Source organism: Barbus barbus, assembly GCF_936440315.1.
Source record: "Barbus barbus genome assembly, chromosome: 3".
NCBI classification, from domain to species: Eukaryota; Metazoa; Chordata; class Actinopteri; order Cypriniformes; family Cyprinidae; genus Barbus; species Barbus barbus.
Window position 1 is genome coordinate 6,556,373 of NC_136731.1, and position 17,914 is coordinate 6,574,286.

The 17,914-nt window shown below is 41.4% G+C and overlaps 1 protein-coding gene across 2 annotated transcripts; it reads left to right on the top strand.

Moving 5' to 3' along the window:
• The first annotated feature begins 12,565 nt into the window (after nucleotides 1-12,565).
• Nucleotides 12,566-16,157, top strand: LOC306857687 (uncharacterized protein). 2 transcript variants are annotated; one of them, XM_079397744.1, is made up of 6 exons: nucleotides 12,566-12,616; nucleotides 12,694-12,893; nucleotides 12,997-13,311; nucleotides 13,497-13,624; nucleotides 13,726-13,832; nucleotides 13,944-15,297. In XM_079397744.1, exons 2-6 carry the CDS (start codon nucleotides 12,719-12,721, stop codon nucleotides 14,122-14,124), a joined length of 906 nt encoding a protein of 301 aa, XP_079253870.1. In that variant the 5' UTR covers nucleotides 12,566-12,616; nucleotides 12,694-12,718; the 3' UTR covers nucleotides 14,125-15,297. The 2 variants fall into 2 exon arrangements, with proteins under 2 accessions (XP_079253870.1, XP_079253869.1); XM_079397743.1 differs by having other exon boundaries at nucleotides 12,566-12,893; nucleotides 13,944-16,157.
• The last annotated feature ends 1,757 nt before the right edge of the window (nucleotides 16,158-17,914 follow it).

Genomic DNA, 17,914 nt, shown 5'->3' on the forward strand with positions numbered 1-17,914 from the left:
AAATAGTCGTTTTGCGGCTTAATATTTACAAATACTAGTGGGAGTGGGCTGCGCGTACGTTTGTGTGTGTTTGTGTGTATCGGGGCAGAACTCTGCTGTGTGCGATACAGAGCGTGCAAATGTAATGTAACGTTATAGACAGAAATAACATGCCATCGTGTAAATAAGACAAATAACGTAAAAAATAACGGGGGGTACAGTTGGAAGGGCGGGCTGCCCTCCTGTGAAAATGGCAGGGGAAACTTAAAAAAAAAAAAAATTATATATATATATATATATATATATATATATAGGATTATTAGGAACACCATACTAATACGGTGTTTGACCCCCATTCGCCTTCAGAACTGCCTTAATTCTACGTGGCATTCTTTAGAAATGTTGGCCCATATTGATAGGATAGCATCTTGCAGTTGATGGAGATTTGTGGGATGCACATCCAGGACATGAAGCTCCCGTTCCACCACATCCCAAAGATGCTCTATTGGGTTGAGATCTGGTGACTGTGGGGGCCATTTTAGTACAGTGAACTCATTGTCATGTTCAAGAAACCAATTTGAAATGATTCGAGCTTTGTGACATGGTGCATTTTTCCTGCTGGAAGTAGCCATCAGAGGATGGGTACATGGTGGTCATAAAGGGATGGACATGGTCAGAAACAATGCTCAGGTAGGCCGTGGCATTTAAACGATGCCCAATTGGCACTAAGGGGCCTAAAGTGTGCCAAGAAAACATCCCCCACACCATTACACCACCACCACCAGCCTGCACAGTGGTAACAAGGCATGATGGATCCATGTTCTCATTCTGTTTACGCCAAATTCTGACTCTACCATCTGAATGTCTCAACAGAAATCGAGACTCATCAGACCAGGCAACATTTTTCCAGTCTTCAACCGTCCAATTTTGGTGAGCTCGTGCAAATTGTAGCCTCTTTTTCCTATTTGTAGTGGAGATGAGTGGTACCCGGTGGGGTTTTCTGCTGTTGTAGCCCATCCGCCTCAAGGTTGTGCGTGTTGTGGCTTCACAAATGCTTTGCTGCATACCTCGGTTGTAACGAGTGGTTATTTCAGTCAAAGTTGCTCTTCTATCAGCTTGAATCAGTCGGCCCATTCTCCTCTGACCTCTAGCATCAACAAGGCATTTTCGCCCACAGCACTACCGCATACTGGATGTTTTTCCCTTTTCACACCATTCTTTGTAAACCCTAGAAATGGTTGCGCGTGAAAATCCCAGTAACTGAGCAGATTGTGAAATACTCAGACGGGCCCGTCTGGCACCAACAACCATGCCACGCTCAAAATTGCTTAAATCACTTTTCTTTCTCATTCTGACATTCAGTTTCGAGTTCAGGAGATTGTCTTGACCAGGACCACACCCCTAAATGCTGATTAGATAATTGCATTAATGAGAAATTGAACAGGTGTTCCTAATAATCCTTTAGGTGAGTGTACAAGTCACTGCTAATACAGAAGAAAGCTGATCACATGAAAATAAAGCTCAACAAGATTGAAGAGGCAATCGATCAAAATTATGGAATAATTTAGATAAATCCAAAGAAGCTAAACACATTCCCATCCACAACCCAAATATCTGGACTGAACATTTCGGAAAACTCACAGATTCACAAAATGAACCAACCCTTACCCAAAAATATCTGACCTCCCAATTACATGACCCAGAATTCACCACCAAATTAAATGGCTAAACGATTTAGACAAATCCATATCATTAAATGAACTAATATACAAAATGAAATCCCTAATAAATAAAAAATCCTGTGGTTTGGATGGAATATCCAAAACTGAAACACAGCAATTCCAAATTGAAAGATGCTATTCTGAAATTATTCAATCTCGTATTAAAATCAGGACACTTTCCTGAAATCTGGAAAAATAATCTAATAACTCCAACTTTTTAAACAAGTTAGAGGCATCAAACAATTAGAGGCATCGCAGTCAGCAGTAACCTCGGAAAACTATTCTGCTCTATTATTAATGACCAACCCATTCTCATGGCAGTTCGTGATATTGTTTCCTTTCTTTTGAAGGGGGGGGGGGGGGGATTTTTTAAAGTGTGTCTATTCGTGTTTTTATTTGTATTTTAGGTGTGGCCTGAGAGCGTTAGCTGTTGTTTCATAACCCTGTATCTATGGCTGTTTCTTACACTGGTTTCATCTATGGTTGGTCATATGGCTGTTTTCGTATAATGTCAGATCCTATAGTTTCATTGCCCTGTGCATGCAGCTGACTGCGTGTCCATCACGGTGCTGGACCGCTGCTCCTTTGAGTGTGAATGTTCCACGTGCTGTGATACTGAAGCTTAACAGAAGGGAAGAGTGTATTTGTCTTTTTTTGTATAGTTTTTTTTTTTTTGGTGTGTCACTTGCTTTAAAATAATTCAGATATAACCTGTAGCTGAAGCTTGGCGTCGCCCTCCTTGCCTCCCCCTCGGCTTGCCATGTCCTAAAAACTCCCTTTTAGAGGTCTAAAAGATGTTGAATGGCTTAAATTAACCTTGCCATAGACTCTCCAAGTCTCTGTAACTTGGGGCATGGAGCTCCATTTTTCCTAAACATATTCCCTCAGTTACACATGCCAAAGAGCATTACAGGATGTTAATGCATCATGAAATGTACCTCCATGTAATCTTCTGAACTCATCCTTCTTCTACATTCAGCACATTTTTACTTTAATCTGTCACCCATCCACATGTTCAAGTCTAAAATGATTGAGGTATATAAAAACTCTTATATGGCTTCAGCTAGAACACAGTCTAGTTTCAGTTCAAGAGCCATGTGTCTCCCCTCTTGGTAGTGAGGATCCTGTGAGTCAAGTTTATGTTTGGAGGCCATTGCAACGCAAACAGATACAGACAGACAGATGTACTGTATACAGAGAGGTTGTGATAGATAGATATGTAGCAACATGGCGTCACGCAACAGAAACAGTGGAGAGACAACTACACCACCCTAGGACTTGCACCCAGGGAAATACCACGCACCCTCAGGTGCTACTCAAGGAAACACAGGTTCGAGTCTACTAAAGGAGCAAGAGACGTGACTTACCAAAATATTTTTTTTTATTTTGCACAAAAATCATTGATTCTACAACATTCTACCAATTAAATACCCACAGTTTTACAAAGAGGTCATAATAAATCTAGCTTTACAGAAGGGACAAACCACACAGCAAATCAGTGCATAAATTACTAAAGCAAGTGACACAAAAAAAAAAACCTATACAAAAAAAGACAAATACACTCTTCATGTCACGGTTTAGTTTCTCTTTAGTCCTCTTTTGCCCTTATTTGGTTCTTCCTGTTCTGATTTAGTTAATTAGTAATCATTGTGGAGTCCTGTTTTTAGTTAATTATCTCGTTTACTCCTTTGTTCCTGTTCCTTTAAAGGATCTCAGTTTGTGTTGTATCTTTGTCCTGTCTACTCGTTAAATAAAGGAAGAAGTGTGTTGATGCATCGTTGTTCTCCGAATATTTCCTTGACCTACTACAACCACACGTTCCATTACAGAAGACAGGACCCAAACTGAAATGCTGACGGCTGAGGACAAGCTGTGGGGTTTGCAGCAGGCTGGTCGGAAGTTGGAGCGGTATGTGGAAGATTTTATTGAGCTTGTTCACCAGCTGAGCTGGCCTGACACCTCTTTGGGTGCGTGCTTTCAGCTGGGGCTGGACAGCGAGACAATCAGATGTGAGCTTCCAGTTTTTGATTTCTCCCTGGTCCAATTAATTAATCTTGTTTTATTTCTAAATGGATCAAACCTCGAAGTGGAAGAGGTGAAAGATTTTCAGTCTCGCTGCCCAGTCTCTGCTGAAGCACGTCACGTCGCGCCAGCTCACCTCCCGCCAAGGACCTCCACATACCGCACCAACGGTCCAAGCCGCCTGACCAAGCCCCAACCTTCCCCATACCATCTACAGCTCTGGAGTGGTCCTCAGCCCAGTTCTGCCCGCGGCGAAGAGAGTCTCGCCCGCGGCAAGGAGGGTCCCGTTTGCGGCGAAGATGCTTCCAGCTAAGTCGGGCCCACCAGCACACTTCCAGGAACAGCCACTTTTGGATCGGGCGATACCCCCCGAATTTTCTGTTCCGGTCCTCTCACCAGAGCCCACTCCTCGCAAGTGCCCACCAGTGCCTGCTCCTCGTAAGAGCTTTCTTGTGTTTACGCTGGTCCCGTCCAGCTCTCCTGCATCTCCGCTGGTCCTGTCCAGCTCTCCTGCGTCTCCGCTGGTCCCGTCCAGCTCTCCTTCGTCTCCGCTGGTCCCGCCCAGCTCTCCTGCGTCTCCGCTGGTCCCGTCCAGCTCCGCGCCTCCCGAGCGCCATCCGCGCTGCAAGAGCGCCCCCAAATGTCCGCGCTGCAAGAGCGCCCTCAAGTATCCGCGCTGCAAGAGCGCCCCCAAATGTCCGCGCTGCAAGAGCGCCCTCAAGTATCCGCGCTGCAAGAGCGCCCTCAAGTACCCTCTCCTCCAGAGTGTTCCCCAGAGCCCGCTCCTCCAGAGCGCCCTCCAGTGTCCGCTCCTCCTGAGCGCCCCACAGAACCTGCATCTCCAGTTTGGCCCCTTGAAGGGAACATTCCCAAAGAAATTTGGGGGGGGGGGCTATATAAAGCTCTTTAGTCCTCTTTTGCCCTTATTTGGTTCTTCCTGTTCTGATTTAGTTAATTAGTAATCATTGTGGAGTCCTGTCACCTGTTTTTAGTTATCTCGTTTACTCCTTTGTTCCTCTTCCTTTAAAGGATCTCAGTTTGTGTTGTATCTTTGTCTTGTCTACTCGTTAAATAAAGGAAGAAGTGTGTTGATGCATCGTTGTTCTCTGAATCTTTCCTTGACCTACTACAACCACACGTTCCGTTACACTTCTCTTCTGTTAAGCTTCAGTATCACAGCACGTGGAACATTCACACTCAAAGGAGCAGCGGTCCAGCACCGTGATGGCCACACAGTCATCTGCATGCACAGAGCAATGAAACCATAGGATCTGACAGTATACGAAAACAGCCGTATGACCAGCCGTAGATGAAACCAGTGTAAGAAACAGCCGTAGATACAGGGTTATGAAACAACAGCTAGCGCTCTCAGGCCGCACCTAAAATACAAATAAAAACACAAATAGACACACTTTAAACAACCCCCCCCCCCCTTCAAAAGAAAGGAAACCCACAATTAAGTTTCTTACCTCATTCTTAGACAACAGTAAGCCTTACGCTACCTGCTCTCGTCACTTTGGAAACACACACACATCCCTAATAACAAACACATATTTAAAAAGTGTAAAACCGTGACTGCAAGGAGCAACAAATCAGGCAACTCACCAGGGGAAAGGGACCAGACATATAAACCCCTGGACCTTTACGGCCCACAAAACAGGAACACAGCGCGGAAAGACCATGCCACGTGTAAGTCCTGGTCGAAATCAGGATACACACACAGACACACCTATTTTCAACACATTCCTGAAGCAAGAATCAAAGCTCGCATTCCAGCGCCCATCGCTCCGAACCCCCTTTTCTCCTGGGACCATAAAAACCAGGATATATTGGGGAAAAGACATCTGGATGCTTTTAAGAGAAGAGCAACTTTAAGTGCTTGGCTGGAGTTATCATAAATAAAGTCGGACAAGGGAAAAGACTTTGTCATTTGGAGAAATTTCACACAAAACACTGCCTAATCTCTCCCCATTAACGCAGTAAATTCAAGGATAGTATCGTTGAAGATGATGTGTTTACAATCAACATCCAACTAAGAAAATCTCCAGATCTCCATGAAAGTGACCTTCCCACGGCCTCCATTTCTCCCCAAGAGGGGAATGCGCCTTTTCCTTGTTGCTCTCTAACAGACAAAGACGTCACGTATCTTACAGGGACAAATTTATACTAGTTTCTGCTATTGAAGCAATATACTGGAAAAACACTATATATATTATATTCACAACATATATTAAGGTTGTCACGACATCTATAAACTTTACCGTGTTATTGGAACGTATGATATTGTTGTAATCTTCTGATGCATAACGTCACCTGATGCCTAGTGTTCAGTTCACATGCTGGATGTGTTTGTGTAGAATTTAGGATCGTTTAAACGATGCATTAACCGCGTAATGAATACAAAGGATATTTGTATTTTTGTGCATATCAAATACGTAGGTGTTTGGTTTCAGATGAAAGTTGATTTCATTAATAGTAAGCTGGTGTGGATGAAATTTGTTTGTTCTCATCAATTCATGATTACAATACGAATAGAAATCTGCTGTCAATAAGTTTTTCATGTGATAAATAACTGAACAGATAAGGTATGCGCACGGAGAGAAGCCGTGCACTGCAGGGCGGGGCTCCGCCCCACAGGAAGAATCCGATTGGGTCAGTCGCCCGGGGGGCAGATCCCAAATTGGCCCGTTAAAAACAGATACTCTTCAGAGTTGGTTGTTAACTTGTTGGAAATTGAGAAGAAAAGCTTAAGCTCAGCGCTCCTTGCTCGACGCTCTCAGTCATTTAACATCATGATCAAGCAGTAAACTGAGATCAAGACTCAAGCTTCCAAAGAACTTTGACATTCTCGTGACAGCATCCTACCAAGCGGCCATCAGCGCGCAATCTTTTCTGAGCCGGGAAGGAGAGAAATTCAACTGAAAGCAGAGAAAGTTGAAGTAGAGACTCCCTGAACTGGGAAAAGACTGAACTCGACCGAAAGCAAAAGACAGTAAGACAAAATCTTCCGAATTGGTTGTATTTATCTTTTAAGAGTAAAGATAGAAGAGTTCCATGCATGTGTGATTTCCCTCAGGTTGAAAACGAGCATTAGAACCTCTTCAGATCAAAACAATTCATTGCAACGAATGTGTGTTTGTTTACGTCTTTTGTTTCGTGTTGTTTAGCTTAGTATTGTGTTAGAGTAGTGAAATAAACTTTGATTCTATTAAGAAATCTCATGTCTGTTGCTATGCGATTTTCTGAAGTCTGAAATTACTTGCCAAAGATCACGTTACCTGTGCTCATGAGCTTGATAACTAACTATTTGGTTTGTTTTATCGTTGGCCACGAATAAGATAAACAAAATTGTTAAGAGATACCGTGCTGATTTTAATGCTTGCTGGACAAGTCGTTAATAAGGTATCGTTAACAAGGTATAAATTGGAGATTATGATTAATCTCAATTAATCATATAAATATTGAATCTTAAGAGTGATTCCCTAAAAGTTAAAGTTAGAACAATGATTCTAATGATTACTTACTACACACGCTTAAGACTTGCTTCTTATAAAGCCACTGGTACCCCAATAATGAGAGGTTCCCATTTTCTTATAAATACTTAAGGTAAATTAATAAAAATTCAAGATTTTCCCATTTCCTGTATGACAGTTAAAAGGCATGTAACATGCGTCTGGGGTTCCTCATCCCAGATTTAAAGGAAACTTCATGTGCAGTAACTTTAGACAAAGTTATATTGTTATTACTGACACATTACAGTGAAGTTGTGGGTGAACCACAATGATCGAGAGAAAATGTCATCGTCTAGAGCTCACACAATAATGGATCAGAGTGCAGTGTTTTAGTTATGTTTCTATTAACATTAATAGTGATGATGGCCAAGAGGTGAATAAAGGCTTTTTAACTTTTTTGGATCAGAAGAAGTGCCTTGGATTTTTTTCTATTAATAGAGTTAGCTTATATTGAAATTAGCTTGCCCCGTTTAGCAAGCCTAATTTCTCAAGTGTTTTATTATTATTATTTATTTTTTCGCTGTTAAGGAGTAAACCATTGGTCGGGTTTTAATTGTAGCTCTAACATTTAAACCATGTGAGTTTAATGGCAAAGAAAGGCATCAATTACAACATTTAAACAAAACGTGATTATTAGTAATTAGCTCGTGACTTACCTGGACAGTGGTTTGAGCACAAAGAGAAGAATTCACCCGCGGCCTGGCTCTGGAGGCTGAGGATCATGGGTAATGCTGGCAGAAATGCCAAATGTAATCTTTTCCCCCATTTTTTTTTTTTTATCAGAGAAGGCAGAAAATATATTTAATAATTTCTATACTGCAATAAATGTGTGTCTCTTAACGCAGTCTCGTATATTTGTATATAAATGTAACGTTAAAGTTACAGTATAAGTGACCGCAAGGGAGTAGCTTACTGAATATAAAGCAATAAAAAGAAGGATAAAATCTCCTGATTAAATGTTGAGTAATAGTGCTTGAATATATCTATATACAGTATATATAAATAGATTCAAGATTCAAGATTCAAGAGTTTTATTCGTCACATACACAATTATACAGAGTATAACCAGCAGTGAAATGTAGGTCAGGTCCGCTCCAAGGACAGTGCAATTATAAAGTATACAAATATTAAGAGAAGAAAAGTAGAAAAAAATAAAATAAAATAAAAAGAATAAAATAAAAAGATAGATAAAAAAATATAAATATAAATGTGCAGGTCAGTATGTTGTTGACTTAAATAGTACTAAGAGGAATGTGCAAAATAATGTGCAAAAAAGTTGTACAGGGTATATAATAGCAGCAATATGAGGTAGAGAAAAATTATGAATAGCTTATTGATATGGTGATATTTACATGGAGTCAAGTGATGTTATGACACAGAGTTAGAGTTTAGGAGCCTGATGGCCTGGGGGAAGAAGCTCATCCTAAGTCTCTCAGTTTTTGCCATCAGGCTACGGAAGCGCTTACCAGAAGGAAGCAAAGTGAATAGCTGGTTACCAGGGTGATTTGAGTCCTTGATTATTTTGACAGCTCTATTTTTGCAGCGTTTGAGGTAGATGTCCTGCAGAGAGGGGAGAGCAGACCCTGAGATGCGCTCAGCTAAGCGCACAACTCTCTGTAGTGCTTTGCAGTCCTGATTGGAGCTGTTTCCATACCACACTGAGATGCACTGAGTCAATACACTTTCTATGGTCCCTGAATAGAAAGTTTTCAGGATTGCTGGTGAGACCCTGAATTTCCTCAGCTGTCGCAGATGGTACAGTCTTTGCCTGGCTTTCTTTACCTGAGTTTGGATGTGTGTAGTCCAAGTCAGGTTCTCGGAGATGTTTACACCGAGGTACTTGAAGCTGCTCACCCTCTCCACAGGGGTCCCACTGATCATAAGAGGTGTGTAGGGCTGCTGCTGTCTCTTCCTGAAGTCCATGATCAGCTCTTTAGTTTTGCTCACATTCAGAGAGAGACAGTTGTCCTGGCACCATGATGTGAGTCTCTCTACCTCGTCCAAGTATGCGGTCTCATCGTTGTTGGAGATGAGGCCCAGAACCACAGTATCATCAGCGAATTTGACAATAGATGTGGAGCTGTGAGAGGACACGCAGTCATGCGTGTAGAGAGAGTAGAGCAGGGGACTCAGGACACAGCCCTGTGGGGCTCCTATGTTCAGAGTGATGGAGTTTGAGGTGAACTGGCCAACTTTCACCACTTGAGGTCTGCCGGTGAGGAAGTCTTGAATCCAGTCACAGAGTGAGGAGTTTAGGCCGAGGTCTGTGAGTTTAGATGCCAGTTTGATGGGGACTATAGTGTTGAAAGCTGAGCTATAGTCAATGAATAGCAGCCTTACATAATTTCCATTGTTGCTATCCAAGTGTGTGAGGGAAGAGTGGAGAACGTGAGAAATGGCATCGTCCGTGGATCTGTTTGGGCGATAGGCAAACTGAAGAGGGTCCAGAGTATCAGGGATGGAGGAGCAAATGTGGCTCTTTACAAGTCTCTCAAAAACCTTCATGACTATAGATGTGAGGGCAACTGGGCGATAGTCATTCAGGCAAGAGGGTTTATTGTTCTTTGGCACAGGGATAATGATGGATTTTTTGAATGAGGTGGGAACCACGGCGGTAGCAAGGGACTCATTAAAGATGGAAGTGAACAAACCAGCGAGCTGATCGGCGCAGGACCTCAGAACACGGCCGGTTATCCCATCAGGTCCGGCTGCTTTCCTGACGTTCACTCTCTTTAGCGCCCTCCGAACCTCATCCTCCGACACGGTGATTACAGGATCATCGCTGCTCTGCCTGCTGCTTCCAGACGCGCTGGTCGGCAGAAACGCGCCACCGCCGTTGCCATCGAAGCGGCCGTAGAAGATGTTTAACTCGTCGGCCAGCAACGGATCTGCTCTCACCTCCGCGGAGGATTTGTTTCCGAAGTCACAGATGGTCCTCAGTCCCTGCCACATCCGTCGAGAGTCGTTGAGCTGGAAATGAGACTCAATTCTCTCTCTGTATCTGTGTTTGGCGGCTCTTACTGCGCGTCGGAGAGCATAGCACGATGCTTTGTACTCGCTCGTATTCCCAGACAGAAGAGCCTCATTGTAAGCGGCGGTGCGTGTGTTAACTGCGGCACGGATTGTTCTGTCCACCCACGGTTTCTGATTGGAGAATGTCCTTATCGTTATTGTTTCTGTAGCTTGCTCGGTTAGCGTGTTTACGAAGCTTAATGCTACATCCGTGAACTCGCTGACGTCAGAAGAACTCGCCCGGAACATGTCCCAGTCGACGTCATCAAGCGCCGCCTGCAGCATAGTCTCTGAGTGGGAGGACCAGCGCGTCACTACTCTCTGCACCGGAGGTTCCTGAACGAGCCTTTGTTTGTATCTCGGTGTTAGAAAGATGGCGGCATGGTCCGATTTGCCAAAAGCCGGTAGTGAGCGGGCTTTGTAGGCATCCTTGAACTGAGTGTAGCAATGATCCAGTGTGTTTGGTCCTCTAGTTGGACAGGATACATGTTGGTAAAAGTTCGGCATGACCTGCTTGAGGTTGGCTTTGTTAAAGTCCCCCGCGATGATGAAGGCAGCGTCAGGATGTTTGTTAATGTGGCCGCTGAGCACATCGTGAAGTTTAGACAAAGCCAAGCCAGTGTCCGCCTGTGGTGGAATGTACACAGCAGTAACAATGATCGATGAAAACTCCCGGGGCAGATAAAATGGGCGGCAGATAATGGAAAGATGTTCCAGATGAGGCGAGCAGGAACGCGACAGAATGGAGATATTCCTGGGGTCACACCATTTCTTGTTGATCATGAAACATACTCCTCCACCCCTGGATTTACCGGCCTCTGCTGTTCTGTCCGTCCGAAAGACAGAGAAGTTATCACTCGGCATTACAGCAGTGTCCGGGACCGAGGACGAAAGCCACGTTTCTGACAAACAAAGGATGTTACAGTCCCTAATGTCCCGTTGGAAACTAATCCTGGCTCTAAGATCGTCGATCTTATTCTCCAAGGATTGGACATTAGCGAGGAGAATGCTTGGGAGAGGAGGACTGTGAGCCCTTTTCCTGAGTCTGACTCGAATTCCAGCGCGCTTCCCGCGGTGTTTCTTGATCCGTCGCCTCGGGGGGGTGTTGTTTATCTCCGCGTTCCGAAGAATCTCCAGAGGCCACGCAGGATTCGTGGATAAAGTGTCCTGAAACAGGTTGGTGTAGCGGTTTCCAATGTCCAAAAGTGTTTCTATGTTGTAGGTGATCAGTGCCGACGTGAGATGTGTAAAAAGAGAAAGTAAAACTAAGTAAAAAGGAAGGTAGAAGCAAATTCTCAGTGGAGCGAACCTCACGGCGTCCGAACACAGCGGCGCCATCTTGAGAATAACAAATCAGAACAAATACAGCGTCTGTGGTACCCAGTGGCAAAAAGAAAAACATGGCGGAAGGCACGAAAATATTTCCAATTGAAATACATTAGATGGAAAGTCGTGCTGAGTGACACGAAAAAAGAGGGAAATTTGTGTCCACGAACACGAGTCAATAGATTTAATTTCGTGACTATATCAGGAACTGCCATGAGACTGGGTTGGTCATTAATAATAGAGCAGAATAGTTTTCTGAGGTTACTGCTGACTGCGATGCCTCTATAAACATAATTGACCACAAAATTACTTCATTCATGTCGCTTCAGTAGCTCCAACAATTAAAACCTCAGGTGGGGAGGAGGGAAAAGTTGTCTGACAACTTAGCAACATAATAATAGTTTTAGCTGACTTGCCTGCTGAGTTTGGCTTTTCTGAAGTCGCAGAACAAAGCGACCACGATGAAGCATCTTGACAGCCAGTAGTTAGAACCATTCTGTAATATAGAAGAATATCTGACACTGTGTGTGTTCAATATCTGTTTCATTTAAATGAACCCACAAGTCACATGCCAGTGAGCAATTGAATAAAAGAGAAATTAAGAGCATTTGCTTTCCCAAAATTATAATTGGAGTTCATCTGTCTTCGGTGCTTGAAACTCTGACAATGAAATGAGAAGTTGTGCAGTTTGCAAAGTATATTTTCCCCCAGATACTAATAGATATCCTGAGAGAGAGAGAGAAATGTGTCATCTCGCCTCACAACATAATCATTTCTGAATTGAGATTTCAGGATTCTCATGAGATTTCATGAACTGCCTAGCTTCCAAGTTTGATGCTAATGTTAAAATTAAAAATATATTTTAATAGCAAATAAATGTTCTATTAAAAGCTGTTACACAGTTACACAGAAGTCACTCCTTGTTCTCCAATCCAATCACAGAATATTGTGACATTTGAGTTAACTTCCTACATGTTACAAGTTCCTTTTTGTGTTAAAACATGAACCATTATCACAAAAACACAGACACATCTTGAGTACGAGGTAGGAGAGATATTAGTTAGTTAGATATGACTTATAGCTTTGTTTAATGCTTAAAATTTATGCTTCAACCTTAAAAGGTTGTAGCTATCCAAACCGTGGAATATGTCTGGGCATGTGAATGATGGTATGGATAAAGGTTCGATAATGGACTCAGAAGACAGAATAGAGAAGATGGTTGATATCTATGTGAGTGCCGAGGCTGTAAGAGATATGAAACATAAAGACAAAGAGGACTTTGACACCCAAACAACCAAAACCCAAACACCTCAACACACAGGTAACTGAGATTAATTGCTAATACATTTACTCATGAAAGCTGATGTAAATTGGATGGAGAAATGGAGAAGAAAATAGACTACTATAATGGCTGTCATTTTCAGGAAGTGATTCAGTGAGGAACAGAAGATACAGAGCAGCTGCAGTGTGTTTGGTTCTGCTGTGTGTTCTTCTGCTGACTGCAGTCATAGTGCTGTGTGTCGTCGTCACTCAAGAGAGACAACAGTTCATATCCAAGAATGAAAACCTGACCAATGAGAGAGAGCAGCTAAAACTCAAGAACACAAACCTGACCAATGAGAGAGAACAACTAATACTCAAGAACACAAACCTGACCAATGAGAGAGAGCAGGTAATGCTCAAGAACACAAACCTGACCAATGCGAGAGAGCAGCTGAGAAATGATCTTCAGATTTGTGGTAAAGTTTCTATTATCTATGTAGTTATTTGCTATACAGCAGACATTTTAAAAACCTTGAGTTGGGTTGTGGTCTCTGTAACTTCCTGTGCACACAATATATGATTATTTTATCTGTTATAAGATACAGACAGATGAGTGTAAATGGGAATAAAAAGCTGACAGCTGAACTGGTTCTGTTAACAGATGGATGGACTTTCTATCAATCCAGTTTTTACTACAAGTCCAATGAGAAGAAGAATTGGACTGAGAGCAGAAGATACTGTACAGAGAGAGGAGCAGATCTGATCAGCATAAACAACAGACAGGAACAAGTGAGTGAAAAACAGTTTTATGTGTGTTTATAGTGTTTAGCAGCTAAATGAGAGATGATCAGATGAAGTGTGTCTATTCATGAACTGTTTCTTTTTCTCAGGATTTTGCTCAGAACATGTCTGGTGCTGCTATAGTTTATATTGGTCTGACTGACAGTGATCTGGAGGGCAGATGGAAATGGGTTGATGGCAGCACACTGAACTCTAGGTGAGAAATCACTGAACTAAACTGATTATTATGTAATAAATGATTCTCACAGTCAGTATCATATCACAGAGAAAGCAGCACTGATCATCTAATGCTGACCTGTACTTTCAGCTTCTGGGCGTCCAATAGAGAAACAACAGAGCCAAATGGAGGAAGAAGAGAGAACTGTGCTGTGACTATGGCTGTGCCTCGGACAGATTATCTTAATTTAGTAGGGTGGATTGATGTTGAATGTAATATAACTTATCAATGGATCTGTGAGAAGAGGATTTCACAGTTTATACTGCCATAGAAACATCACACACCTTTTTGACACAAGTTCAACAGTACAAAACTAGCAATAACTTCTCATCTAAAGAAGTATTTCTCAACCTTGTACCTAGCAAATGCCTACAACTGCACATTTTGAATATTTCCCCATTTCATGTGCTGGAGTTTCTTCTAATGACCGGATGAGTTGAGTCAGGATTGTTTCATTAGGGAGACATACAAACTGTTCAAAATGGGACTCCAGAAGTGTTTAATTCAACCAGAAATGTCTTGCAAGTGAGCATCACAGAGTATTCTGCCATATAAGTGGGATTCCAGTCTTCAGTTATTATTTGCACATTATTCAGTTATACATCACCAGTCATTGCAAGTCACTCCAGTACTTAACTCTCTGGGGTCTGAGGGGGTTTTGGGACCCTGGAGAAGTTTTGACATGTCCTGACATTTCTGCCTTTTTCAGTATCTTAAAAACATATTAATGTCTAAAGTCTGATTTCACTGTAATCAGCACAAACTGGGCTACAATAATATGTGAGCAGCAAGAAAGTACATGTTTGTGTTTTTGAGAAAGCAACGTTTATGTGTGATTAGTGAAAACTATTTTAAGTCACTGAAATAAGGCCATAAAACATACAGAACATTTGTTCACAAGACTTTTGAGAACTAGACTAGAGTTTTAGCTACAAAAAAATTATATTGAACATTAAAATAGATAGATATAGAACACATTTATAGAACATTAAAAAATATCCTGGCTTTGTTTGACATTTAAATGCAATGAAATGATACATATTTTAATATGCTTCACTTGATTTCATACATGTAGTCAGGAATTATAGTTTGGGAAAACTAGTGAAATGTGTACAAGTTACATCACAATAACAACTAATGCAGGTTATCTTACTCGTGTAAATGATCTCTTCCACTGGATGAAGCCACGCATTGCATCGTGAGGTAAATCCTCAGTTATTCCTCTCAGCGTGTCTTCTCCAAAAATGAAAAGTAGCCGAGATGATCTTGATGAAAAAAAAAAATCTGAGCCATGCGTGGTCACGGTCACGTTAGAGATAACGAGTTTAGACGGAAAAACTGGACATCGTGTTGATTTCATGCAGATTATTTTATCAAAGAATATTTGTTTGGTTGTTATTATGACTATACAAAAATAAAAGAAGACCCTTTGCAGTTTCAAATGATACATTATTATTATCTTTGTGATCAAAAATGGAGTATTTTTAGTTCTTTTCAGAGTCCAACACATTCTCACTCCCAACTCGTCACATATTGACGCTTGGTCAGGACCTCTTGGCGTTACTTTTAGACACACAGGTACCTCTTTAGCGTCATTTTTCCACATGCAGGGTCCTCCGTTGCTTTAAATAAGAAACCCTTGGCATCATTATGCCGACGCGAAAGGTACTGGGAATTTTATCATCATGATTAAATTATATATTGGGTAATAATATTGCCATTATTGCATATATGTTGGGGTGGGATTTTTCAATGTAAACAGTCACAACAGTTTTATTTATTTTACACTATTTACACATTTATGAGCACGTAACCCAACCTCTGCCCCTAAACCTACCATTTCTCAATAAAACACACGATATAACAGGCAGATCCAACTACCGTCATAATTTATTCAAAAGTATTAATATTCCAAGTCTTCCCAGGCAAAACCATTGATTTGTGAGAGGAATAGACGTGATCGCTATCTCCGTGCGCGGTAAAGCTCATCCTGTGTGATGCAGTCTGTGTGCAAATTCAAAAAATGCTGCCAGAAGAAGTCTTACGTCAGCTTTGGTTGTGAAATGCTATTGGCTCTTGTGTGTCTCGTGATGATTGCGTCATGCTATGGGACAGGAGTATCTTTTTGAATGAGATGTGAGCGCGTTAAAGGATAATTTTCAGTGATTAAAACCTTATGTTTTACTCTCTTCTTCACATAAAGACATTGTATGGCTTCAGAAGACTTGGAATGCAACACAACTTGTTTGTAATGCTTTTATACTACTTGTTTATGGTCAATTTGCAATAAATATATTTACATTTAGTAATTTAGCAGATGCTTTTATCCAAAGCGACTTACAAATGAGAACAATGGAAGGAATCAAAATCAACAAAAGAGCAATAATATGCATATAACAAGTCTCAGTTAGCTTAACACAGCACATGTAGCAAGGTTTGTTTTCTTTTTTTAAAGCTGCAGTCCGTAGGTTTTGCCTTTTTGTCGCCCTCTCTGTTGAAAACCTGGTATTGCAGCCAGATGCGGAATTATCTTTATTACGTGGACTGTATCCGAAATCGCCCCCTATACCCTCATTCACTATGAATCAGTCCACTCACACAGTTCACTTGAAGGAGTGAATGAAAACGAGTGAGTGAATTCGGACACCGAGTGCACCGGAAGGACTGCCGCTTTTGCATAAACTGCTTGCTGTTTAATAATCATTTGAAACGGGCAGCTCCAGAAGTAAGATTGAATGATTTATCTTGAACTCTGTCATGGAAATTATGTATAAACCTTAATAGTCAATTTACAATTAATTGTTAACCTTTGGAATGGATGATTTAGCTGCGGGCGCCATCTTCTGGCAAGACGCAGGAATTCACTTCGCACGACTCTCACAGTGCATTCTGGGTTATCTCTAGCTGTTGAGTGTACATTGGTTGTACACTCGTTTTTCCGGTGCATTGTGGGATTGAATGAGTGCACTCGAGAACATTCACTATGGTTTCAAACACCACTTAAAATGGCTGTCCCCTCAAATAGTGCACTATTTGAGCTTATAGGGGCGATTTTGGATGCAGCCGTGGTCTGTACTCTGGCATGGCTTCAGCGCGGATGAATCTAATGCTTTGAGGTGAATGTGTAGCTGTTAGTTACCGTCCGCACCGGTGTGAATCAAACACAGTAATCACAGATTCTAGCCTATATCTTGGAATATATGGGCCAAATCAGAATTTTCACCGTATATTGTCATTTGAACAAGTAAGTAACAAGTCTGCCACATTTGTTCTGTCCAACTGAAGAGAAAAGCATTACAATAAATCACGCTACCAGTGGTGATTAAATCAAACGATCGTTTAGCTCATATCACATCAAACCGTGCAAAGTATTATTATTCTACTTTATTCTCAAATTATTAATGTTAACAACATCAGTATTGCGTGACTATGAGTATAGTGTGTATTAGCGTGTAGATTTAAATTTCTGTACAGTCTAATCTCTAATTGTCACATTCATATTAAGAAATTATTTTAACCCAAAAAGCAAACTATGCTCTCTTCGAACTGGTTTTCTTTCAAATACACATCTTGTGTAATCCCAGGCTATCTGTAATCAGAAGCAAAACTGGAATATAATTTAATTATTCTAGCTGCTGTGAGTAAAGGCTATAAAAGAGCCGCCACCTGAAGCATCCGCACGTGCGATAGCCCACTAGCCGGGACAACTTCTTTATGTTTACAGACGTGACATAATGATGCAGTGCTATGCTCGAATCTCCCAGGAAAACCTACCCGTACCACTCAAATTATAAAACATTATTATTAGCTAACCATTGTGAATCAGGCTATAGTAAGGCGATAGTTTTGAACACTAGCTGGTTATGTACTTTCTCAAATATTGATTTCGGATCATTTTTAATACAAAAAAGTTACGGACTGCAGCTTTAAATTATATAATAAATAAAAAGAAAATAGATAGAATAGAAAAAGAAAAGCGCAAGCTAGTGTTAGAGGGCATTTTTGTTAAATGTATAATAAATAAAAAGAAAACAAATTGATAGAATTTAAAACGATTAGGA